The sequence below is a fragment of the Cnephaeus nilssonii genome (assembly GCF_951640355.1).
Source record: "Cnephaeus nilssonii genome assembly, chromosome: 7".
In the NCBI taxonomy this organism is placed as follows: Eukaryota; Metazoa; Chordata; class Mammalia; order Chiroptera; family Vespertilionidae; genus Cnephaeus; species Cnephaeus nilssonii.
Genome location: NC_137078.1, coordinates 76,017,836 through 76,045,101, shown reverse-complemented (window position 1 = coordinate 76,045,101; position 27,266 = coordinate 76,017,836). Strand labels below are relative to the sequence as shown.

The 27,266-nt window shown below is 48.0% G+C and overlaps 1 protein-coding gene across 1 annotated transcript; it reads right to left on the bottom strand.

Annotated features, from left to right (window-relative positions):
- Positions 1-1,179: 1,179 nt before the first annotated feature.
- On the bottom strand, positions 1,180-26,919 carry KIF2C (kinesin family member 2C). The gene is made up of 21 exons (XM_079776042.1): positions 25,492-26,919; positions 24,247-24,341; positions 20,779-20,874; positions 20,566-20,614; positions 15,812-15,934; positions 13,705-13,827; positions 12,872-12,972; positions 12,166-12,261; positions 11,759-11,813; positions 11,506-11,668; positions 9,380-9,470; positions 9,050-9,113; positions 8,881-8,972; positions 7,039-7,181; positions 6,128-6,332; positions 5,918-6,028; positions 5,077-5,144; positions 4,626-4,731; positions 4,430-4,543; positions 2,164-2,287; positions 1,180-2,038 (listed from the first exon to the last, which is right to left on the bottom strand). The coding sequence occupies exons 1-21, from the start codon at positions 25,553-25,555 to the stop codon at positions 1,956-1,958; spliced, it is 2,166 nt and encodes a 721-aa protein (XP_079632168.1). The 5' UTR covers positions 25,556-26,919; the 3' UTR covers positions 1,180-1,955.
- Between the last annotated feature and the right edge of the window lie 347 nt (positions 26,920-27,266).

Below are 27,266 nucleotides of genomic sequence, written 5' to 3'. Positions count from 1 at the left end.
AAAATATGGGAAATAATTATTTACACTCCCCAAGTGCTTATCCTAGAAGGCGGGAACTACAGAAGCACCCTTGAATAGGCTGCAAAAGTAGCAGCAGCAGGGTGAGGGGGGCACTCTCCTTGTAAAGGAAAAAAAATGGTACTTTTATACTAAAGCCTTTAGAGGCCCAGGAGTTACTGCAGCCTGGGAACAACCCCCAGGACCTGCTATCTCCCTACATACACACCCACCCTTTCTCCAGCTTCCTTTGAGTTGTCAAGGTCATATTATCTCTGTCATGCTTCTTAAGAATATGAATATATTTTCCATTAGAAAATAAGCCTATTTCTGAAAGGGAAAAGTTTTTCCTGTATTTTTTTAAAAATATATTTTATTGATTTTTTACAGAGAGGAAGAGAGAGGGATAGTTAGAAACATCGATGAGAGAGAAACATCGATCAGCTGCCTCCTGCACACCCCCCACTGGGGCTGTGCCCGCAACCCATGTACATGCCCTTGACCGGAATCGAACCTGGGACCCTTCAGTCCGCAGACCGACGCTCTATCCACTGAGCCAAACCGGTCTCGGCTTTTCCTGTATTTTCCTAAGGAGGTTTTATATATATACTAGAGGCCCAGTGCATGGAATTCATGCACTGAGGGTGGGTCCCTCAGTCTGGCCTGCATCCTCTTGCAGTCCAGGAGCCCTCACGGGATGTCCGACTGATGGCTTAGGCTGCTGTGCTCGCCAGCCGTGATCCTGGCTTCTGGCTGAGCGGCACTCCCCCTATGGAAGCACACTGACCACCAGGGGGCAGCTCCTGCGTTGAGCATCTGCCCCCTGGTGGTCAGTGCGCATCATAGCTACCAGTCGTTCAGCCGTTTGGTTGATTTGCATATTAGCCTTTTATTATATAGGACTAGAAGCCCAGTGCATGAAATTCGTGCACTTGAGGAGGGGTCCCTCTCGCAGGCTGAGAGCCCTTGGGGGGATGTCCAACTGATGGCTTAGGCCTGCTCTGGGGAGTGGGCCTAAGCTGTCAGTTGGACATCCTTAGTGCTGCCGTGGGGGCAGGAGAGGCTCCCACCATTGCCACTGTGCTCACCAGCAGTGAGCCCAGCTTCTGGCTAAGTGGCACTCCCCTGTGGGAGCACACTGACCACCAGGGGGCAGCTCTTGAGTTGAGTGTCTGCCCCCTAATGGTCAGTGGTCATAGTGACTGGTCATTCTACCCTTGGGTTGTTTTGCATATTAGCCTTTTATTATATGGGATACTAGGGGTCTAGTTGGGGTGTGTGTGAGAAGCAACCAGTTAGTGTCTCTCACATTGATATTTCTCTGCCTCCCCCCGCCCCCCTTCCAGAAGGCTCAGACACACCCCAGGCCCTTCACACATGCCACACAACAGGCTGATTTTTTTCCTTTCTTTATTGTTAGACACAATGTAGAACCACAAAACAAAAAAACAACAGGGATCCTCTTAGATCTTAAAACAGCAAAGCAAGGAAGGAAGAGGTTCCAGAAACTTTTAAAAGTATAAGACACTTTAGTGTCCAGATCAAGGGTGTGGATGGCAGGTCACAGCCGCCAGAGCTGGCCTAAAGGCTCGTTTCCTCTCCCCAAAGCCAGGGCAACCCCAGGGAGCCCTCCACCAGCAGCCAGTCCACACAGGCAGAACGCTGACCAAGAGAAAGCTCCATGCCAACAAGCCTTCCCCACTTGGAAAGAAGGGCCACACAGGATAGTTAAAAGTTCCCTCCTCTCATCCATGCTTCCTTCAGGACTACAATTGAGGAAGGAAAATAGCGTCCCATGTCACTCTGATCCATTCCCCAGCTGCCCTGGCTCTGATGCCCCAATACTTGGCATTTACCACAGCCTGTCTGAGCTCAGAACCAGGTGCCCAAAGTTCACTGGGGAGAAGTGGGGTGGTGAAAAGGCTGGGTGTGACACCAAATATCTTTATTTGCAGTCGTCAATGGGGCCGTTTCTTGCTGCTTATTTGTTTGCTGGCCTGTTCTTCCAGCTGCATGGCCAAGCGTAAGGCCTTGATGTCATCTGGAAGGAAGGAGACGTGGTACACTAGGGGTTAGAGGGTGTCTCAGAGGCCCCACTCCCTCAGGGCAGAGCTGCCATCACCTGCAAAGACCCCACCCTGCAGCTCCCCATCCAGCTGCACCCACCTTGCAGGGCTGAGAAGTGCTTGGCTTGCTGGGCCAGGGCAGACTCTGTCTTGTTCACAAAGGTCTCCAGGTCGTAGTCGGGCTGCTCGGTCATCTCGGCTAGCTCAAGCCAGCTTGGCCCTTGCTGCAATGACACAGGGAGCACCTTGCTGGTTCAATGACCAAACTAATTTAGCAAATCATTCCTAACTGCAATGCAAATGGCCATTCCTCCAGATAGCCCACCCCCTGCCTCCCAACCCTCTCCTGCAGAAGTCCCCAGACTCAATTCTTCCTCTTCCATATCCCAAACTTGTCCCTATCCCTTATATGCTCAAGCCAGAAATCTGAACAACTTTACTCTTTCACCCTGTTGTTCCCAAATCCTACCAAGTCCACCCTTTAATGGTTCTTGAATATCATGGCCACTGCCACACTCAGTCTAGCCACCAACATCTCTTTCCAACAATCTCCTAATGGCTCTCAACTCCTAAGTGCCTCTACTCTCTCCCCCCATGTTCGCAAACTAGGCTTCACACCGTGGGTACAGTGATGTACCCAAAGCTCTGATATGACCTTGGCACCACTCTCTGAAACTTCCTTCAAAGGCATACACTGTCCTCCTAACAAAGTCTAGGCCTCTGGTCTGAACCATAAGGCCCTTTAGCATCAAGTCCCTGCTGACCTATCCACAGCTTAATCTCCCTTCATCATCAGCTCACTCCTTTTGCTCTGATCAGAGCAAACTTCTCATTCTTCATTAAAGTACCATGTCCTTTTAAATATTTGTGCCCCTGAGTACTCAAGGGAGGGAGGACATGCCTAAGCATTTATCTTTCACATTCCCTCTTCCGTTCCAAGGGCCTCAAGCTCTTCCTTCCTGCTCTGCACCGAGGACCCCACTGTTTCGGTGCCCTTTCGGGCCTCTCCCCTCCACCTGCTCTTCCACAGTAGGCGTCATGGCAGTGCTAGCACCTGTCACTTACTACACACTGACCACATGCTGGGCACTGCTGAGTGCTTTCTTTTCTTTTCTTTTTCTTAAAATACATTTTTTATTTCAGAGAGGGAGAGACAGAGATAGAAACATCAGTGATGAGAATCAATGACTGGCTGCCTCCTGCACGCCCCCTACTGGGGATCAAGGCTGCAACCCAGCATGTGCTCTGACCAGGAATCAAACTGTGATTTCCTGGTTCATAGGTCGACACTCAACCATTGAGTCATGCTAGCCAGGCTGCTGAGCACTTTAAAAGCACATTAGGCCGAAACCGGTTTGGCTCAGTGGATAGAGCATCGGCCTGCGGACTCAGGGGTCCCGGGTTCGATTCCGGTCGGGGGCATGTGCCTTGGTTGCGGGCGCATCCCCGGTGGGGGGTGTGCAGGGGGCAGCTGATCGATGTTTCTTTCTCATCGATGTTTCTAACTCTCTATCCCTCTCTCTTCCTCTCTGTAAAAAATCAATAAAATATATTTTTTAAAAAAATAAATAAAAGCACATTAGCCCTAGCCAGTTTGGCTCAGTGGATACAGTGTCAACCCGCAGATTGAAGGGTCCCTGGTTTGATTCCAGTCAAGGGCAGGGACCTCTGTTGCAGGCTCAACCCCCAGATCCCCAACCCTGGTTGGGGCGCAGGTGGGAGGCAACCAATGGATATCTCTCTCTCACATCGATGTTTCTTTCAGTCTCTCCCCCTCTTTGTAAAAGTCAATGAAAAATATCCTTGGGTGAGGATTAAAAATAAATAAATAAATAAAATGCATATCATTTAACCCTCAGACAAAACCATCCTGTCTTAGCCATCTTAAGAATGAAGAAACTGAGGTCCAATGAGGCTAAATGACTTTCACAAGGAAATCACTTATAAATAAAATAATCAGGGCTGAACAAGTCTTACTTCAGGGCCTACTACCCATACTTTATGTTTTTGGTCCTTGGTTGCAGCACAGGGGCTGGCATACAGAAACATTTACTGAATAACAAGGTCCCTGCACATAAACCACCCTCCAAAACCCCCAATTAGGAGCATGGTGGAGAGAGACTAGCTCCGGCTAGGATGGAGGAAAGCTTGCGTGCCAGGCTAAGGAAGAGGGTGTGGTATTAGCTGCCCTAGAAGAACGGATAGGTGAATAGGTAAAGAATTGAGGAATGCGAGGGTAGAGGGCTGCCTCTTGCCAGGTCAACCTGAAGACCTGTGGAAGCAAAGCCCAGGTCACATTCAGGCAATGGTGCTGAGCACAGCGGCGGGCCTGTGCTGGGGTGGATATGCCAGGGCCAGCTGCCCACCTGGACAATCTCCTTGAGCTCTTCAATGGCCCTCTCCTCCAGCTCCCTGATCTGAGTCATGGCTTCATTAAAGCTGGACATCTGGGAAGACAGTTCCTCTTCCTCCTTGGAAAACTAAAAGGAGAGACACAGTATGGCCCAGTTCCCATCTCAGCAGGCCATGTTTCTGATTACTAGGCCCCACCCTGCTCCTTACATTGCTTGTGACCAGAGACTCCTGAAAGCTGGCTTCTGTCTCTTCTGTTTCCATCTGAATTGGCTGCTCCCCACTGGGCCCACTGTGGGGGCTCAGCTCCTTGACCCTGAGGAAACAAGAAGGTTTCTGATCCCATAGCAACCTTGTTGGCACTCACAAGAGTGCTGTACCACTTAAGACTGCCAGCCTTGAGGCTTCAAGGGGATGGAGGAGCAGCTTTGCCTCTGGCCTAGGAAAAGACCCTCATGCATGCTGACTCCCTACCAAGGCCTGGAGGGGATGGGGACAGACCTAGCATCATGTCACAATTCCGGAACCTCAGGTTCACTGAATCATGAAGAGTAAACAGTAAGCACTGAGTCCCAGAGCCTCCTCCCTCTTTCATCACCGCCATTCCTTTCTCCTCTCCCACATCCTGCTCCCCAGCCCACAGGGCCATAGGTACTGGTACCTGTCTGCGTATCTTAGTGTATTTAAAGTATATTCACAGGAGCTTATGCCTGGTGAGATCATGGCAATCTGCAAAAGAAGGAATGAATGGTTAAAGGTCGAGGATCATGGAAAGAGGCTGCCAGGAGGAGTTTCTCCAAGCTACTGGACCCTCCGGGACTGGGGAGAGCTCATGAAGCACCCATTCTAGCAGGCAACTTGCTTCACTGCAAATTAAAGCTCCTGAAAAAGTTGGTTCCCTGCCTTTAAAGGCACATCTTATGAGCCCTCCTTCTTTGTCTCTTCACTGCCCCATCCCTCACACCGAGGTCACACCTTAAGGCTCTGTGGCTCCAGGAGCCCTCATGTCATCCAGGCTCAGGGAGAAGGCGTTAGAGCTTAATCTGAAATCCCCATCTTCCCTGCAGACACGGGAGAGGATATTCCTGGAGGGGAGCAGACCCAAGCTAGAAGGGCTTGTGGATAAAATAAGGAAGGAATAAAAGGCCATTCAAGGCCATAGCCCTTCCCGTATTCTAGGCTGGAAGCCAAGGAATACGAGGGAGGTCACAGAAGCCAGGATGCCTCTCTCTTGCTTCCCCAAAGGTCCTCCTTCTGAATTTTAGAGCCTCCTTTCCACCAGGTAAGGGAGGAATGACTCCCCCAAACCCAGAGCTGCGGGGATATACGGAGAACCTCCTTTCCTCCCCTGGGGTAGGCAAAGAGGAGCCTGGAACTGAAAGGCAGGGATGAAGCTCAGTCAAGTTAGAGTCTGGAAACCCAGACAGCCAAGGGCACCGGGCCTCCTGCCCAGGATGGGCCTAGATGATGCCCTGCACCACCGCCACAGCGCCCCTACTCACCATACAGGTCCTTGAGTTCTCCCCGATAAAGGAGTCCCGTAGCACCTGTGTCAGCTTGCTCTCGCGGAATGGGGTGTGAGCCTTGTTCTGTCCCAGGGCCCTGATGCACTCCTGTGGGGCACCAAGTGCAACTGAGGGCCTTTCCTTAATCTCCACTGCCCACTTTCTCGCTGCGACCAGCAGTCCCCACCTCTAGCTAGCCCCTGCTACCTTCAGAGCCAGGAGACTTTTGTTGATTTCTGCGCCTTCCATGCGGGTCTGCCGGTCAGCACTGGAAGTGTCTGCACCTCGTTCGTTCCCTGCCAGATCCACCAAAGAGAACTTGCCATGCACTCTCCCTTTGGCTCGAAGGAGAATCTGGAAGCAGGCATGGGAGCGGGAAGAGTTGGAGTTGGCAAATGTCTGCCCAGAGGTCCTGTGGTAAAGGAGGGCAAAGAAAGGCTATGAGCTTCGGAAGTCACCAGCCACCCCAGCAGTGAATTCTCTGGTAAGAGAGGGACAATTCACAGCAGTGAATTCTCTGGTAAGAGAGGGACAATGGTCAGAACTCTAAGAAGTCCTGTGTCTTCGTCCCAGGTTTCTGTTCTGCCTCCCCTGGGCAGAAGCTCTCCCTCCAGCAGAGGAGCTGGTAAGTTTTCCTGGCAGCCACAGTACTGGATTCTATGCTAGGGGGCATGGCCAGACCTGGGGGCCCATAAGGACACGGGGAAAGATGAGCTACCTCTGTTGCAGGGCACACAGGGAAAGAGGGGTTGTCATGAACCACTTGCCAAAATGTGAGGGCCCTGCAGAGGGCAGCTCGCTCCCTGAGCCTCCAATGCACCAGCCTAGGGCCTGGAAGAAGAGCACTTCCCTACAGGAGCTATGGCTCCAGCACTTTCAGCCCAGAACATATCCAGAGCTCCTGCCTCACATCAAGAAAGGAAGCCTGCCTTGGTTAGATTTAAGACACTTTGAGTTGCTCCTAATGAGCCTCTTACAGACCTCTTACCACAGAGGCCTTCACCGTCCTCCCCAAGCCGGGGAGAGCAGGGCTCTGTGGAACCAGATGGGATCAGAGCTAGTCTGTCACCTGAACTGGGCATGAGAAAGTAGCCCCTTCCCCTCACCAGATTTCTGACCTGCAGGCACTGCCTATGTCGATCATCTTGATGACATCGTCAGCACAGTTAACCAGGTGCTCCTGCAGCCCCAGCACCTGCACCTGCTGCTTCCCATCCTCCAGCACGCGCAGCTTGGCCTTCTTGTTTAGCAAATCGAACACCTGTGCCGGGCAGGGGAACAAGGCTAAGGCCATCAGGCACTGGGCACCCCACCCGACGCCTCCCTCCTTCAGGGTCTATCCCAGCTTAGACAAGGGCAGGCAGCAGGAATGGAAGACAGAACCTGAGCTGGGCAGACTAGCAGAGGGTGTGGGTTCTGAATTGAGCTGCCTCAGCTTGATGTGATTCTTTTTTTTTTCTTTTTTCAGCTTGATGTGATTCTAATGCTTCACTAGCTGTGTGAACCTGGGTAAGTACTTAACCACCTGCAGCATAGTGATGGTAACACTTACTTGTAGGGTTGTTGTGATTAATAAGTGAATTGAAATAAGTGCTTAGAATAGTGCTTACAACATAATGTCATATTAGCAGCCCTGCCTGGCCGGGTAACTCAGTTGGTTAGTCTCTTCTCTACACGCCAAGGTTGCAGGCTCAATCCCTGCCAGATCTACCAAAGAGACACATACAAGTATCACCCTGCCCTGGCTGGTGTGGCTCAGTTGGAATGTTGTCCCATACACCAGAGGGTTTCAGGTTCGATCCCTGGTTGGGGCACATACCCAGGTTGCAGGTTCGATCTCTCGTAGGGGCGAGTGCGAGAGGCAACTGATTGATGTTTCTCACATCGATATTTCTCTCTCTCTCCCTCTCCCTTCCTCTCTCTCTAAAATCATTGGGGACATATCCTTGGGTGGGAGGATTAAAAAAAAAAAAAGAAAGAAAGAACTGCCCAGCCAGTGTGGCTCAGTATTTGAGCATTGACCCATCATGAACCAGGAGATCACAGTTCAATTCCAGGTCAGGGCACATGCCTGGGTTGCGGATCGATCCCCAGTAGGGGGCGTGCAGGAGGCAGCCAATCAATGATTCTCTCGCATCACTGATATCTCTCTCTCTCCCTTTCCCTTCCTCTCTCTGAAATTAATAAAAACATATTTTAAAAAAAGAAACAACCAAATGAATGCATAAATAAGTGGAACAACAAATCTCTGTTTCTCCCCCTCTAAAATCAACAATTTTTAAATATTAAACAAAAATCAACACAGCTATTATTATCTGCTCTAAGGAAAGCAACTCTGCAAAAAAACGAAGAGAGTTGTATGTGAGTATTTATTCACTATACACACAGAGAGGGGGGTTGGGAGGAAGAGAGGATGAATATGAGAATATGGGTGATCAAAGGAAAAAGAGTTGTGAAGGAGGTGGGTTGAGGGAGCACAGGGCACACTCAAGGCAAACCTCCCATCTGAGAGGAGCCCTGCAGAGTATTCCTGTCATACTTGTTGACTCTTTTTTTTTTTTTTAAGCCCGATTACAGCTTTTTTTTTTTTTTCAAGTATTTTTTTATTGATTTCAGAGAGGAAGAGAGGAGAGATAGAAACATCAATGATGAGAATCATTGATTGGCTGCCTCCTGCACACCCCACACTGGGGATCGAGCCCACAACCCAGGCATGTGCCCTTGACCGGGATCGAACCCGGGACCCCTCAGTCTGCAGGCCGACGCTCTGATCCATTGAGCCAAAACAGCCAGGACACTTGTTGACCCAAGTACCATCCCACCATCAGATGAAACCCCCATACGTCACGCCAGCGCTTCACAGTCCACAGATTGTTTGGCTTCTACTATTTCTAGCCAACCTCAAGGTTTTTGAGAGTTCAGGGCCCCAACAGTCTAAACAGGGTCTCCTTGTCAGCTACCTTCCCATTATAGATCTCAAAGAATGTCACATAGACTTCCAGGCCCAGGTTCCGGTAGCGGGGCTGATTCTTCATGAGGAAGACATCCTGGGCTATGGGAGAGAGCATGGATTAAGTAAGCAACTTGCTTGCTGTGCCCAACCCCACGACGGCAGAAGACACTACTCACCGGCCATTGCATAGATTCCTTTGGATGCATTCTGGGCTTTCCCAGAGAGGCCTCCGCCCATAGTCTGCAAAAGGAAGGGACAGAAGACCTTGGTAAAGGGCCTTTGGCCGAGGCTAGAGCACGACCGGCTCCATCACCCCAGTGGGCCACACCGAAGTTGGGAGGCTGGACCCGTGAAGGCACCTCTCTGCACCTGGCACAACAAGCGTTATCTGGTGATGGAGCATCTACCCTGAGGGGGTTTTCTACACAAAACTCACTGTCTTCCTTTTCAGGGACCCAGAGCAGCCCCATGGGCAAACGCATACCCTGCCATGCTTGAATACTCACATGCGTCTTGCCACTTCCTGTCTGGCCATATGCAAAACAGGTCGCTTTTCCGCCTTGGAAAATTGTGTGTACCAGTGGCCTTGCTGTGAACCTAGCAGAAAGGATAGGGAAGAGTATTATCTCTGACCAAAGTGTGTACCCTGGAACACGGTCCTGCTGCCCTTCCCCTGCAGAACTTCTGGGTCCTCCATTCCTCCTTCCAAGCACTAGTACTCCTCTCCTGCAAAGGGGTCCCACCTGACCTCAGCCCCACTTACAAATCTGAAATTCTCCTAGCCAACCGGAGGGGGCAAAGGGGGGCTGGACTGACTTGCCATGAGCAAGTGGATGGCCCACACTCTGAGCCACCAGCCGCTCCTGACTCTGAAGACATAGATGAAAGCCTGAACTCAGCAGCTGACTTCCAGCAGAAGATACACTACAAAGATCAAAGGAAACCCTCTAAAGTAGGAGTCAAAAATGTTATAGTCTTTGTGGACCATGTAGCTATGTCACATTAAAAAACAACAATCCTTTAAAAACATAAAAAACAGCCCGGCCGGCGTGGCTCAGTGGCTGAGCATCAACCTATGAACCAGGAGGTTGCAGTTCGATTCCCAGTCAGGGCACATGCCCAGGCTGCAGGCTCAATCCCCAGTGGGGGGCATGCAGGAGGCAGCCTATCAGTGATTCTATCTCATTATTGATACTTCTCTCTCTCTCTCCCTTCCTCTCTGAAATCAATAATAAAAATATATTTTTTTAAAAAAACCATAAAAAACATTCTTGGTTTTAGAGCCATATAAAAAGGGACTGTGAACCAAATTGGGCCCAAGTTTGTCAACTTGTAGTTTGGAGCACTGTTGTCCAATAGAACTTTCTGTGCAGATGGAAATGTTCTAGATCTGTGCTGTCCAATAGTAGCCACTTCCACATGGGACTGGTGAAGCACCTGAAAGGTGGCTTATGTGATTGAATAATTTAATTTTTAATTTTTTTTTTTATTGATTTTTTACAGAGAGGAAGAGAGAGGGATAGAGAGTTAGAAACATCGATGAGAGAGAAACATCGATCAGCTGCCTCTTGCACACCCCCTACTGGGGATGTGCCCGCAACCAAGGTACATGCCCCTGACCGGAATCGAACCTGGGACCCTTGAGTCCGCAGGCGGACGCTCTAGCCACTGAGCCAAACCGGTTTCGGCATTAATTTTTAATTTTATTTAACTTTTATTAAACAGCTACATGAGGCTGTGGGTGCTTTATTAGACAGAGCAGTCCTAGAGTTTGCTGAGTCTGCAAAGCCCAGACGGTAACAGGGTGGCTGCACAAGATACTGGAAGAATCCCTGAAGCCTGCCCAGCCTCAGAGAATGCAATGGGTAATACCTCACTTCTGATCCACTCAAAGATGCACTGCTAATGCTGCAAAATGGCATATGGCAGCCCAGGAACCAGAACCAGAATTAGAGCCAGAGCCAGCTCTATGTGAGCTGATCCAAAGAAACATGGCCTCACCTCCTTTTTTGTTGAGAACCCCACCTTCTCACCTCCAAATCTACCAACCTGCCTGACCCACATTCTCTGCTCCTTCCCATTACAATGGAGTGTCCCTGCTCCATCGCAGGCCACCTGTTTGCCTTCTGCTTGTGCTCTGAAGCACCTTCCCTCAGACTTCTCTCCTGCAGTTCCCCACTCCCTGTTCTTCCGGTGCATCATCTCCACTGACATGCAAATGTGCTCTGTATCTCCCATCTTAATAAAAATATCCTTGGTGCCCAGCAGGCGTGGCTCAGTGGTTGAGCACTGACCTATAAACCAGGAGGTCACAGTTCAATTCCTGGTCAGGGCCCATGCCCAGGTTGTGGGCCCGCTGGATCCCCAGTGTGGGGAGTACAGAAGGCAGCCGATCAATGATTCTCTCTCATCATTGATGTTTCTATCTCTCTCTCCCTCTCCCTTCCTTTCTGAAATCAATAAAAATACATTAAAAAATGAAATAAAACATGAGAGGAGGCCAGGAAGGGCTTTAGAGTCCAGCATGTCTGTGAGCAGTGTTACCGCAGTGTCTTGCATGGAAAAGATCAAATAGGGCGAGGGGAGGTGGGGCGGGGCGGGGGGGGGGGGTGAGAAGAGGCAAGGGACTAACCTATAGATGACTTCATTTGAAGCTGTTTCATCAAATGCAAAGTCAAAGCAGAACGACTGGTTCTCCAGATACTTTGTTAAGTCCACTTTTAACTTGGGCTCATGTACGAAGAGGAGACACTTGCTAGGAATGGAAATCACATCAATTTCTTTCTTGGCCAATTCTGCAGAAGGAGAGTATTTTCAGGGGATGCTCCCTGGACACAGGAATCCTCTTTTACTTCAAAGCCCCTTTCTGACTGACTGGAGTTTACCTTGTTTATTCAGCGGGCGTTTCCTAACACAAACGCATATCCTGTGCTCTTCTATCTTCAAGAGAATGAGAGGAGACAACCAACCAACAGAAGGTTAGGGCAGTATTAAAGAAAGCTTCTCCCGAGCCCCTCCCCTCCAATCCCAGGTCTGGCCCAGTCAGGAGCCAAGATCTAACACTAGGACCCTGCCTCCCCATTAGTTAATCAAGAGCACAGAAGGTAAGGTGGGGGTAAAGTTTAAAAATCAGACCCTCATCTAGGTCTCACTAATTCCAACGCACCAAAGGATCTTAAAAATACCCTCAACGTTGAGGGAAGATTTCTCGATGCTCTCCTTTAAAGTTGTCTGTCTCTTAACTGCAAACCTACTCAGGAAGGGGAGGTAGAAGCCTTTTGGGTTTACTTACAGGATCAGTCATAGTAAGGGGATGACAATCCAAGGTAGCCCGAAATTCTTTAATCATCCGGGCAAATTCCCAGTTTGGAAAGCTGTTGTCATACTCCTGTTTGGGACAAGAGCAAAAAAACACTGACTGCTGAGATGTAAGTGCTCTTAGACTTCAGTACTAAGTAAAAGCAACATCTCTCCTTGTGCAATTGGCCCATCAGAGTTGACAAAACCCCCACACCATCTCACTTCCTCCCACCCTGACTCAAGGCTGAGAACCCAGGAACAAAGCCCTGGGAATAGAGACTGGCAGGGGGGCCTAGGCATACACCAAACCACTCCAGGAACTGGGGTGAGGGCCACTTAGGAGATCAGAAGGCTGGGATTCCCCAGAGCAATGAACCCAATTAAGGGGAAATGCTCCAAACTAGACCTGCATTGCTGCACCTCCACCACACACACACAGCTAGGAGGTTGGGGAAACAGGCAACTGTGCTGTATGACAGGCGTGCCCACTGAACAGTCAGCATGAAATAGTCCCCACGTGAAGGCCCTCAGAAGAATATGACTTATTGTTCTCTGAATCCTGATACCAGTTAAGCTTACTGGATATCAGAATTGGAGCCACAGTAATGCTGGGGCCCAACTGTATCTGTGTTGCCGTTAACACTGCAGTCAAGGATACCTGTCAAAAAACCCTTACCCTAGCTTCCCAAGAAAGATACCTGAGCTCGCTTGGTTCTCATTTCAGAGATCTGGGCCCTCTTCTCTTCTCGTTTGTTCTTCATTTTTTCCATCTCCTTCACAATACATGATTTCCTCCGAACTAGGGGAGGAAAAGCTCATTCTTTTACTTGTCTAGGCCAGCCAGCCTGTTCTTCTCCAGCTGCTGTACTGAGTCCTGGGCCTTTCCTAGGACTAGGCCTTCTCAAGACCTTTGCACTTAAATCACCATATGCAAGGAGAGGAAGCAGATGTGACTCTTGGGATGGTAAACTCACCAAGTAAAGATTTGCCCACATGAGTACTCCAGGTCTAACCCAAACTCTCCCCATACCTCTGTGGCATTTTCTCAACAACCAGAGAGGTGAGACCATCACTGCTTAGTCTTAATGGTTACTTTAGGCCAGTGGTCGGCAAACTGCGGCTCGCGACCACTGGGATAAGGGCTTAATCACAAGGAACAGCAGCAGCCTGTAATTATTGGAATCGAGAGTCTAGGTCAGTGGTTGGCAAACTCATTAGTCAACAGAGCGGCAAACCGAGGCTCGCCACATACGGCTCCCGAGCCACAGTTTGCCGACCTCTGCTCTAGGCTGTTCTTCAGGTGTCAGCCAAGACACTATTGTTGTGACAACACCTCAATTACATTAGAAGGTTTCTGCCAGCTTACGGGGAAGGGATCACCTTTGTGCAAAATTGATTCCATGGCCACAGGGAAACATGACCCCAAGTGACAAATGCAGTTTGAACTCAGGTGCCACGGCAGACCAGGTGTGAAACAGAATGAAACTGTCCTGCACTAGGAGTAGGGCAGCAGACAGCTCAGCATGTCTACCTGAGTTCACCGCGTTTGCAGAAGAGCTGCCTCGCATGGAATGGACTTGCTCTTCTACCTCCTCGCTGACCATCGTAAATGGTATTTCAGCCACTGCAGGGCAGGAGTTCCGAGGGGGGCCAGCTGTGAGGAAACAAGAGTCATTGGGGAAGCCGGCAGGCTACTGCAGCTGTCCTCAGCTGAGCCCTCGTGGCTCATGGACCAGGAGGATGGCTACTGACTGCCAGTTCAGCAAGAGCTCGGGCTCCTATAGTGTGAGCAGAACTTGGGTTTTTGCTTTTATCTCAGCCCATACCCTGAACCGGACCAGTATCTCTGCAGGGGCTGGCTCCTGGGTCAAGAAATCTTGACTACCCCGCCCTGGTTGGTTTTGCTCGTGGTTAGAGCATTGGCCTATGGACCAAAGGGATGCAGGTTTGATTCCTGGTCAAAAGCACATACCTTGGTTACAGGCTCCATCCCAGGCCCTGGTCAGGGTGCATGCAGGAGGCAACCAATTGATATGTCTCTCACATAGATGTTTCTCTGTCTCTCCAGCTTCCACTCTCTCGAAAAAAAAAAAAATCAATGGAAAAAATAGTCTCAGGTGAGGATTAACAAAACACACACACACACACAAAAAGATCAGTGGGAAAAAATATCCTCAGATGAGGATTAAAAAGAAAGAAAAGGGTGAGTAACTCAGTATGGGCTTCACCATGAAGGAAAAAGCCTTTTAAGGCCTGAATTCCTTAGGCTTGACCCAAGCATGGGTTCTTAGGCCAAGTCTTTCTACTCACTGGGAGAAAAGCCAGGCCTTTCTGACTTTCAAAAGCCTTGGAACTCAAAACAAATCAAAACAAAACAGCCTTCGAACTCGGGTGGTTAACAGGAGCAAAGACTGAAAAGCCAGCAATAATAGAAACATGAGCAAAACTAAACGTACTGATTTCAACCCTGAAAGGTACAACCCATGACAACTCATTACTTCCCATACTTGGTCATGATCCTTTACCTTCATTTTGTAAGAGCTAAATTTGATATATGTAAGATGTAATGGTTGTGTATCTTACAAAATCTTCATCTACTTTATGTATCTAATAAAAGTTGACAATTGCCTGGCCGGCGTAGCTCAGTGGTTGAGCACTGACCCATGAACAGGGAGGCATCGGTTCAATTCCCAGTCAGGGCACATGCCTGGGTTGCAGGCTTGATCCCCAGTGCAGGAAGCAGCCAATCAATGATTCTCTCTCATCACAGATGTTTCTATTTCTCTCTCCCTTTCCCTTTCTCTCTGAAATCAATAAAAATATATTAAAAAATAGTACCTTGATCAATAAAGAAAAAAGAAAAAAAGAATTGCCCTAACCGGTTTGGCTCAGTGGATAGAGCGTCGGCCTGTGGACTGAAGGGTCCCAGGTTCGATTCTGGTCAAGGGCATGTACCTTGGTTACGAGCACATCCCCAGTGGGGAGTGTGCAGGAGGCAGCTGATCGATGTTTCTCTCTCATCGATGTTTCTAACTCTATCCCTCTCCCTTCCTTTCTGTAAAAAATCAATAAAACATATTTTTTTAAAAAAAGAATTATGTCTCTTTTACAGAGCTCTGTGGCCTTCTGGGGACACAGTACTGATATGTATTATTAAAAATATTCTCATTAGTTCCTGTATGCCCCGTAACAAAACCTTGATGCAAATCATTTTCAATTAAGAAAAAGATAATGGATCAAATTTTCATTAAACCAGAGTAAATAAGTAAATAAATAAATAAATGAAAATAAGTCAGGATTATAGGTTTCATTGGGGGCTTAGCAGCTGGAACGAGTACCTGAGGGGGACTTTTGGGTGCTGGTAATGCTGTTTGATCTAGGTGTTAGTTATATGAGTGTGTTCAAGAACTGTATATACTCAATGATATGTTCACTTTTCTGTATATACTGTATATTATGTTTCAAGTAAGGGGGAAAAAAGATTTTTTCCAGATAAGGGAGCTGTGGGGTAGGGGCAGAAGAATACTAAGTACTAAGCCAGGGTATGTAGAAATCTTAGGATATTCCAGAACAGATTCAGGAAATGTGTGAGGAGCTGCTCCAGGGTGTCAAACAGGGAGAAGAGATTCATTACTCACTAGGAACTAAGAACTGCTTGCGGGAATTGGCACGCACGGGCAGGTCCACCTCCATACCATCCTCCTTAGGGGTGACGTGAACCTCGGAGAGAGTGGACATGCGAGTGGAGCGGCTTCGGAGACCTGAAGAACCGGGGACAATCAGTGTAGCATGATAAGGAGGGCTGGTGGAGCAACCCTTCAGATTCTATACAGGGTGAGATGGGTCCTGACCACCAGGAAAGGAAAAATTAGACAGGCTAAGTACTAGTGACCCCAAAACTAATTTGTTCACATTCTGCAAACCTGAGAGCTCCTAAGGGCAAGGATATCTCCCACAAGAGCATCTGTCATGAGCAAATGGAGGGATCTACAGCCAATATGAAGTCATTTCTGGAGAGACAGACCTAATCCTGCACCTACCATTCTACAATGTTCTTCCCATACCTCAAAACAGTAGAAGATAAATAGCAGTATTCCCACCTGATGGAAGGGAACATTAAAGTTCAGAGAAATTAAGCAACTTGTCTAATGTCATTTAATTGTAAGAGTCAGAGCCAGGATGTGAACCCAGGACTGTCAGATTCCAAAGTCTGGGCTTTCCCACAGCTTCAGGAAGCTTTACAGAGCCAAACTTGGGCCACACATCAGAAACCCAGGGAATCAGTTACCTTGATTTTCTAGAAGAATGCTTAACTGAGAGAAACAAATGAGTTATATTTAAATTCTTGTTCTTTTCTACCCATCTATATAGTTTTCCTACATAAAGAGAAACAATCCTATCTATACTAATAGCCTAGGTCAGTGATGGGCAACCTTTTGAGCTTGGTGTGTCAAACTTCGCCAAAAAACTGAGCATAACTCGGGTAGTGTGTCACTTTGAGGAGAAAACATTATTTTGCAAATGTTTCATCCTCAGGAGCAGCAAATGTTTCATCCTCGGCATGTGGCCGCCTCAGCGGCCGCGTGTCATCAGAAATGGCTACGCGTGCCCTGACTGGTTTGGCTCAGTGGATAGAGCGTCGGCCTGCGGACTGAAGGGTCCCAGGTTCGATTCCAGTCAAGGGCATGTACCTTGGTTGCGGGCACATCCCCAGTAGGAGATGTGCAGGAGGCAGCTGATGGATGTTTCTCTCCCATCGATGTTTCTGACTCTCTATTCCTCTCCCTTCCTCTCTGTAAAAAATCAATAAAATATTTAAAAATAATAATAATAAAAAAATAAAATAAATGGCTACGCGTGTCAGTGCTGACACGCGTGTCATAGGTTCGCCATCACTGGCCTAGGTGGTTGTCACGCCCTCACGCATCACACCCTAACATTGTCACAAGATGGCCGCACGCACAGTGGAGGCAGGGCCTGGCAGGCCGTGGCAGGGGAGGGCAGTTGGGGGCCATCAGGCCGTGGCAGGGGAGGACAGTTGGGGGCCATCAGGCCGGCAGGGGAGGGCAGTTGGGGGCCATCAGGCCAGCAGGGGAGGGCAGTTGGGTGCCATCAGGCCGGCAGGGGAGAGTTAGGTGTCAATCAGGCAGGCAGGCAGGCAGGCGAGCGTTAGCCAGCGGTCCCAGATTTTGAGAGGAATGTCTGACTGCTGGTTTAGGCCCGATCCCGGGCCTAAACCGGCAGTAGAACATCCCCCGAGGGATCCCAGATTGGAGAGGGTGCAGGCTGGGCTGAGGGACCCCTCCCATTCACAAATTTCATGCAGTGGGCCTCTAGTATATATATAAAGGTTAAGTGATCAACCATATGCCCGTGCATCCAACTGACAGGCTGGTACATATGACATGCACAGGCAATTTAAAAATAAACGTTGACTTGTGCATGCGCGATATGTATAAAGCTCTCGAAATGGATATTATTGAAATCCCTCATAAAATGATTTGTAACGGATCTATTATTGAAGCTACCTTTGGAAATAGCGTATCTGTAGATATTAAAAACATATCTAGCTCTAACCGGTTTGGCTCAGTGGATAGAGCATCGGCTTGTGGACTCAAGGGTCCCAGGTTCAATTCCCGTTAAGGGCATATACCTTAGTTGCAGGCACATACCCAGTAGGGAGTGTGCAGGAGGCAGCTGATCGATGTTTCTAACTCTCTATCCCCCTCCCTTCCTCTCTGTAAAAAAATCAATAAAATATATTTTTTAAAAAGAAAAATATATACATCTAAACGTGCAATTCTTTGTCCTAAAAATGAGCACATTCATAAATTAAATGAATAAATTTTTAAAAAATATATATTTTATTGATTTTTTTACAGAGAGGAAGAGAGAGGGATAGAGAGTTAGAAACATCGATGAGAGAGAAACATCGATCAGCTGCCTCTTGCACACCCCCTACTGGGGATGTGCCCGCAACCAAGGTACATGCCCTTGACCGGAATCGAACCTGGGACCCTTGAGTCCGCAGGCCGATGCTCTATCCACTGAGCCAAACCGGTTTCGGCTAAATGAATAAATTTTGGATACACTTGATGGAGATTTTCACACCTATTGGAGTGATGATTCCATTGATTCAACAGATGATGCCAAAAAGGAAAATTTTCCCATCGAATTTCTTATTAGTGTTTCTCCTTCGGGAATGCCGTGTCATAAATTAAAACTGAAAGTAGGTGCAATCACCATGCTACTGAGAAATCTTAATAGTAAATGGGGTCTTTGTAATGATACTAGATTTATTATCAAAAGATTTCGACCTAACACAATCGAAGCTGAATTATTAACAGGATCTGCAGGAGAGGCTGTTCTGATTCCAAGAATTCATTTGTCCCTGTCTGACACTGGCCTCCCATTTAAATTAATTCAAAGACAGTTTCCCGTGATGCCAGCATTTGTGATGACTATTAATAAATCACAAGGACAAACTCTAGACAGAGTAGGAATATTCCTACCTGAACCCAATCTCGGACATGGTCAGTTATATGTTGCTTTCTCTCTACTTCAAAGAGCATGTGATATTAAAGTTGTAAATACTTCATCACAAGGGAAATTAGTCAAGCACTCTGAAAGTGTTTTTACTCTTAATGTGGTGTATAGAGAGATATTAGAATAAGTTTAATAAATTTATCAGTCATTGTTTTTATCAATGTTGTTTTTATATCATGTTTCTGTTGTTTTTATGTCTTTGTTGTTATATCATGCTGTTATTGTTTATTAATCAATTTATATATTATTTTCATATACATTTTACTAATTTTCTTTCATCTCTGACACTTCTATTATAGAGAAAGGGAGAATAGCGATATTAAAATATTTCTTCTAATTAATCTCCTTTCAATGTGCATGAATCCGTGCACCGGGCCACTAGTTCACCTATAAGTCATACATTTGGAAACAGAACATGTGGTGTCGTGTAGGCCAAGATCAACTTGTACTGAATTTCTGAGTCTCCTAAATTTAGGTTGATCTGATGGCTCTATATAATCCATGTCTTTCACAAAGAGCATAAATTATTATTTTCCTATTTTACCAGAAGATTTACAATCTTGTGCTTCATTCTACTGTTCAATAACATGCACCTGTATTAAGATTTTTTTCCATTTACAAGGAGCTGTGGCAATGTCCCTTGGGGTCAGGCATGTGGAGAGAGACTGCTGCCACTTCCATCTCTCTGCAGGCCAGCAAGAGAGGGCCAGCACCACCACTCATGCCCAGCCCGAGCTCACAACTTTCACCCTGGGCCAAGGAGTTCCTTTGGCTCCTGGGATAGCTAGATCATGCAGGGCAGTGCTATTCTCTGGACTGGGATAGGCCATGCAGGTATAGCTGGTTCTGAATAATAAGCTGGATTTCTTGGGCAGTTTGTGCCTCAGCCACCCACTATGGCCACAGACTATTGTAGTCAAAGTAGGTTTATGCTGACTTCTGCAGAGAAAGCCCAACCTTTGAGGCATTGCTGAAACCCCACTCATCCTACCCGAGCCCCAGATCTCCATAGCAACATCGACTAGACCAGCGGTCGGCAAACTCATTAGTTAACAGAGCGGCAAACCGAGGCTCGCGAGCCGCAGTTTGCCGACCACTGGACTAGACCATACTTCTAAACAGCCTGGACCTAGCTTTTCTCACAGCCTGTTCACCACCTCACTCCAAGGCCCATTGTTCCCTGAGGGAAGAAAACAAGCCTGCCAAAGATGATTACCACTCTGGATTCTACAACAAAGACTTCTAGACCTGTCAGCAAATTTCCCAAATGCACCACATCCCTGAGAGGTTGGTCTAAGAGCTGTAGGTTGGATGGCTGGATTAATTTCTTTTTTAAACTGGCTTGAGGGATGATTGACATACAAACGCTGTAGATATTTAATGTATTCAACTAAATGAGTTTGGAGTAAGTACACACCCACATGAAATCATCATCACAATCAATGCCATAAACATACCTATCACCTCTGAAAGTTCCCTCCTACCCCCTATGTTATGGTTATTTTTTCCTTCTGTGGGAAGAGCACTAATATAAGATCTACCCTTACAGTAAAATTTTAAGTAGACAATGCAATACTGTTAATCATAGGTGCTATGTTGCACATTAGGTCTCTAGAACTTATTTATCTTGCATAACTGAAACTTTGTATCCTCTGACCAATACCTCTCCATTTCCTCCTCCCTGTAGGTTGGATTCTTCCTCACTGAGGAAGATGGGGCAGGACTCAGCTCACATAGAAGCCACCTGCTAAACTGGAACAATGAGTCTACTTCACAGGTTCCTAAGCCCCAGGAACATCATTCTGGGCACAACCCCATGACAATAAGCCAGTAGAAATCCATTTACCTTCCTTAGGAGCAGGAATTTTGGAGTTGACTGATTTGCGCTTTTGTTTCTGAAAAACAAAACATACCACCACCATATACGGCTCTTATCAATTCTCAAGGGCCCAAGCGCCGGGCTCAAGTCCAAGTTAGTCTCAGAAAACAATCCAGCAAAGAGCCAAAAGCCAAGTGAATCCTCTGGGGCACTGGCTGCAGCCAGATGACAGGCACCTACCATTACATTCACCTGCAGAGGCAGATTATCCTTCGGGTGTAAGGGAAGAGGCTGTAAGAGTTCTGGGTTTATTGCAGCCACATCATCAAAATCAATCTGCAAGGAGCAAATGAAAGTTTCAATGAAATAACATAGCTTTTTCAATCCAATTGCATCTCTGCAACCAAGATTCAGACTTTACCAACTTTAAGTTCCACCAAGTACTAATAGCTATAAACAAATATTTATTCCTTAGCTGTGGTTTACCATCTAGATGGATATTGGTTTCTGATTTCCAAGCTATGGTAGATGTCAGTGATGAGAACGAGATGAAGAGAAGACAGGCAGGCAGGCAAACAGTCAGGTAGTCCACGGTAGATTTGGGGTACCTGGTTCCCCTACTGTTCTGCTGGGCAGTGGGATCCTGCTGGGCACAGTGCCCGAAACACTTCTTGCTGGCTGACACGAAGGAGGAAAGAAGGTCTAACTGTCCCAGTGGTAGTTAAAAAGGAAGGGCCCTTCAGGATCTTATGGGCAGGGACATGTTCCAGAGAGCTACTACCTAACCCTAATCTACCTACATTTTTCTAAGAGGCCCAGAAACTTCTTCCTCAGTCACAGCAGCCTGCTCATGCCTGCAGTGAGGTCACAATTCTAGGTTTACATCACCAGAGTCCTGAAACTCTCTAGGAACAACTCAAACACACTAGGGTGAAAGCGTTACTTCCTACTTATTAACTGGCTTATTAAACAATTCATTATGCACCCTAGCCAGTTTGACTCAGTGGATAGAGCATCGACTTGGGAACTGAAGGGTTGTGGGTTTGATTCCAGTCAAGGGCACGTACCATGGTTGCAGGCTCGATCCCTGACCCTGGTCGGGGCATGTGTGTGGGAGGCAACCAATCGATGTGTCTCTCTCACATCGATATTTCTCTCTGCCTCTCTCCCTCCCTTCCACTCTCTCTAAAAAATCAATGGACAGATCTAGAGACAGAGAAGCATCGATCAGACCGTCAAACCTCAGAGGGAAGGTAGGGGAGGGTGGGGGTAAGGGGGAAACATCAACCAAAGGACTTATATGCATGCACAGAAGCATAACCAATGGACACAGACACCAGGGGGGTGAGGGTATGAGTGGAGGGGTTATGGGGCAAAGGGGGGATAAGGACACATATGTAATACCTTAATCAATAAATAAAAATCAATGGAAAAATATTCTCAGGTGAGGATTAACAACAACAACAAAAAAAATGTATTATGCACAAGTAAGGCAGTAAAAAGAGATATTCAAAGATGAATTAAGACATATTGCCCTTCAAAAAAAAAAAAAAAAAGACATATTGCCCTTCGTTGAGGTCCTGGGGCGGGGGCGGGCTGGAGGGGTGAATCAGGGGGGAAATGGGACATATGTGATACTTTCAACAATAAAGAATTATTTAAAAAAAAAAGGCATATATCGCCTTTGCCTTCAGTGAGCTCACATTCTAATGCGGGGAGAGAAGTCATATATACAAAGGGCGAGAAACCAAAGCAGCATGGGATAGACAAGGAAGACAGAGTAACCAAATGCAAAAACTGGCAAATACTTCAATAACCATATGTCTATCCACTTTTTTTGGACAGCTACAGGCCCTCACTACATATCCCTCCCCCGTTTCCGATCCCTAAACTCCAGAAAGCATAAACAACATGGGAAACCAGAACCCTAATCCTAGTTCTGACACTACCTGCTTTTCACATTGATGATGGTGAACATCCCAGGAAGAAAGAAGAAGAGCGTGAAGGCAGCAAGGCCCTAGGCATGGTCACAGAGTGGGCAGCTGCCCTGCTTGCCCCAGCACAAGGTATTTTGTGTGATAGAAAGAAAAAGGCCGATTGGGATCAGATCTTGAAAAGCTTTTGAATGCCTCACAAGAAGTTTGGACCTTATTCTACAGGCAATATGTGAGACACAACAAGAGCTGTATTTCTAAACAAACAACAACAAACCAAAACAAAACAAATCATAAAGAACTAGCAGCTGGTTGAAAGAAATTTTAGAAATTTCTTTATTCAAGAGCAGATAATGTAAAGTATTCGATCCATTTATTTCTCCAACATAGCACATAAATATCTGCATACCTGCCATAAGGTGCTGTCCTAAGCAAGCCCTGTACATTTATCTCATTAAGCTCCATGAAAGAGGGCCCAGGTCTGTCTCACCCACACCTCTGTATCACCAGCACCAAACACAGTGTCTGCCTTTTTTATTGTATGAAAAAAAAAGCATAACCTTGGCCATAATCAAGGTTATGCTTTAGAGTCTAAAGCATAAATGTCTTAGTCACAGCTCTCCTCAAAATTCTTCCCAGGCACCCCACTGGCTACAGAATAAAACCTCAAACATCTTAGTGCCGGAGATGAAGACCCAGCAGCCTGAGCCTTCTACTGCTTGTAGCCGGCTTCTTCATTAGTCCCATGAGGGCCATCTGCTAAACTTTCCTGCCCACTCCCACAAGCCCAGCTCATCCTCAATGAGTTCCACCTCTGAGCTGCCCTAGCACTATTCACCTGAACCATTTATCACAAGTTGCCTTGTTATGTGGTGTTTCAGACACATACTTTTGTCTTCTCAACTAGGTTATCAATTTTGCTCCCCAAACAATTATCATATGTATTCAGAAGCTAGCTTAGGTGAGCAAGGTTTTAGGATTCCGTACAGTTTGCTTTCTACAAACACCAGAAATAGTTGATTGCTGCAATTCAGAATAGGCCTTACTAAATAAAATCCCAATGCATCCACAGAGGATCATATTTGAGATCAGGAAGGACAACACAGCATCAAAAACAGGCTCTCAGCCCGGCTGGTGTGACTCAGTGGTTGAGCAATGACCTGTGAACCAGGAGGTTAACAGTTCGATTCCAGGTCAGGGCACATGCCGGGGTTGCAGGCTCAACCCCCCCAGTAGGGGGCATTCAGGAGGCAGCCAATCAATGATTCTCTCCCATCGTTGATGTTTCTATCTCTCTCTCCCTCTCCCTTTCTCTCTGAAATCAATAAAAATATGTTAAAAAGAAAAACAGGTTCTCGCCTGGCCAGCATGGCTCAGTGGTTGAATGTTGACCTATGAGCCAGGAGGTCAAGGTTTGATTCCCAGTCAGGGAACATGCCCAGTATGGGGCATGCAGAAGGCAGCCAATCAATGATTCCCTCTCATCACTGATGTTTCTCTCTCTCTCTCCCCCTTCCTCTCTGAAATCAATAAAAATATATTAAAAAACAAAACAGGCTCTTGGCCAAGGTTATGATTCCGGTCCCCGGTCAGGGCACATACAAGAAGCAACAAAAGAAAAGAAAAACAAAGCAACCAATGAATGTGTAAGTAACTGGAACAACAAATGGATGTTTCTTTCCCCCTCTCTCTCCCCCTAAAATCAAAAAATAAAAAATGTTTTAAAGGCTCTCACCAGTCCCATTTTCACACAGATCGTTTACGTAGAACCTACCTCTTTGCCCTTTGTGGCACCTCCTTCTATCCATTCCACTGAAACACAGGCTTTCTCCAAGTCCACAGTCCGTACATTGGCACTGTGAATTAGGCCTAGAATATAAAAAGGCCAGAGTTACCCATCTTTTTCACTTTTTTAAAAAATATATTTTATTGATTTTTACTGGGAGGAAGGGAGAGGGATAGAGAGCTAGAAACGTCGATGAGAGAGAAACATCGACCAGCTGCCTCCTGCACACCTCCTACTGGGGATGTGCCCGCAACCAAGGTATATGCCCTTGACCGGAATCGAACCTGGGACCTTCCAGTCCGCAGGCCGATGCTCTATCCACTGAGCCAAACCGGTTTCGGCTCTTTTTCACTTTTAAGATCCCCCAGAGAGCCTGGTCAGTGTGGCTCAGTGGTGGAGCATGGACCCATGCACCAGGAGGTCTCGGGTTCTATTCTCCATCAGGGTACATGCCCACCCTGATGGAGAATAGAATCTCCAGTGGGGGCCGTGCAGGGGACAGCTGATGGATGTTTCTCTCTCATCGATGTCTGTGTCTCTCTCTCTCTCTCTTCCTCTCTCTCTAAAAATCAATAAAAACGTATTTTTTAAAAGATAAAGATCCCACAGAGACTCTCAATGAGGAGTTGACCCGAAGGAAAGGACAGCTGCCCTTCTTCCTTTTTAACAGGAGACAAACTTCCTGGCACTTCACCCATAGGACATTCCATAGTGAGGTGGGCAGAGAACAAGTCTTAAAACCGAGTTGCAGGGGATAAAGACTCAGCCGCCCTCAATAGAGCCTACAGAGTGGGGAGGGAGAGGGAGGAAGAGGGGGGAGAGAGGGAGAGAGAGAGAACGAACACAATTGCAATCTCCTGAAGAGCAGGGATCTGTCTTGTTACACTGAATCCTGCAGGTGCTCAATGGTTATAGGAGAGTAGAGGGGCGTGGAAGCCGAGGTCCCTGCGAGACCAGGGCAGTCTCGGGAGAATTTGGAGAGGAAGTTCCTCTAGCAATCCTAACTTCTCGGGCCCCGAGGAGCCCCGCCTTCTCCCAGAGGACCGGAGGGGACCGACCGCCGGGCAGGGGCCCCCGGCCCGGGTGGGGAGGACGGATTGCCAGTGCCGAGACCCGGATGTGTGGTGAGGGGACTCCCCAACAGTGTCTCAGGGCCCTGCCGTTTGGGGAGGGGCAGTAATTTCAGCCGTCTCCGAGCCCACGGCCCCCCAGGCCTCGGACCCCGCCCCTCACCATTACTGCGTTGGATCTTGATGTCGAGACCGGGAAACAAGCGGGCCTGAAGCGCCGAGTCCATTGGGCAGTCAGTCGGCAGATGCGCCGGAAAAGACACACACCAGGAACCTCCGACTCCCCTAACTCTGCGAAGTCTTAACGCCCGTAAACCGCCGCAGTTCAAACCCCGCGCGCCGGCGTCCCGGAGCTTCGTCACGCCGTCGCCGGCCTCGCTTCCGCCAGTCAGCCGCGCCCCGCGGAGCCTTTTGGGAAACGTAGTTTCCCGTCGGTCTTCCGGCGCCTGGGACCGCCCACTTGCCAGGGAGCGCAGGGCCTGCTGGGAACTTTGGGAGCCCGCGGGTGGGCTGTTTCTCCTTCCTGGCTTTATATCCAAGGGCTCCTGGACTGCTGGGCTCCCCAAACTGGGAACTTCAGTGTGGTGTGTGGTGTGTGGTGTGTAGTGTGTGGTGTGTGGTGTTTGGTGTTTGAGCGAGGGCTCTGGGGACCTACAGGTCTCCGGCTCAGTGACCTCAGACAAGTTAGAAACCTGACTCTTTCCTTCTTTGCACTACTGGGAGCATGTTTCCTCCGCGGGAAATTACTGCCGAGTTTAAAGGAGGAACTTATGTTTGAAGTGCATGGAAGACAGTAACTAAATATCGTGTCTACCACGTGCTAGGCATGGTGCTAAGTGCTAGAGGTAGTTCTTTTTTTGTTTTTGTTGTTTGTTTGTTTTTGTTTGTTCTGGAGATAGCAGTTCTTGCTCTCCTTGACTTAACATTCTAATATGAATAGAGGACAAAAAGAAGTAACAAGTAAATTACGAATTGTGGTAAGTACTCTGAGGGAAACTGAGAGCTGGAACCCTACCTAATAAAAGAGTAATATGCAAATTGACCCTAACTCCGCCACACCCACAAGCCCCGCCCACCAATCACGCCCATCAGCCAATCAGAGTGTGTATGCAAATAAATCCAAGATGGCTACAGCCACAGAGAGCAGGAGGGAGGCTTGGGTTTCCCAGGCAACGGAGGAAGCCAAGCTATCAGCCTGCCCTTGCTGGCCTAAGCCTCCACTCAAGGCTACAAAGTTTCAATTATAGAAGGTAAACAAATCCAAACAGAAATGGAGGCAGCCATGGAGCTGGGGAGAGCAGGCCAGGGTTGCCCCCGGCGACGGAGGAAGCCAAGCTTTCCACCTGCCCTGGCTGGCCTAGGCCTCCACTCCAGGCTACAAAGTTTCAGTTATAGAAGGTGAATTAACCCCAACAGAAATGGCTGCCGGCCACGGAGCAAGCAGGAGGCTTGGCTCCGCTCCAGGCTACAAAGTTTCAATTGTAGAAAGTAAATAAATTCCAGATACCAGGGCCTCCGCTTGGGTCACCAGGGGGCGTGGCCCACCTGCAAACCACCACAGGCCCCTCGCTCAGGCCGCCCCATGCCCCAAGGGAACCCCAACCCTGATCCGGGACACCCTTCAGGGCAAACCAGCCAGCCCCCACCCGTGTACCAGGCCTCTATCCTATCTAATAAAAGAGTAATATGCAGATTGACCATCACTCCAACACACAATATGGCTGCCCCGATGTGGACACAAGATGGCCACCACAAGATGGCCAGCAGGGGAGGGCAGTTGGGAGGCACCAGGCCTGCAAGGGAGGGCAGTTGGAGGCGATCAACCCTTCAGGGGAGGGCAGTTAGGGGTGACCAGGGCGGCAGAGGAGGGAAGTTGGGGGCAAACAGACTGGCAGGGGAGCAGTTAGGCATCAATCAGGCTGGAAGCAGAGTGGTTAG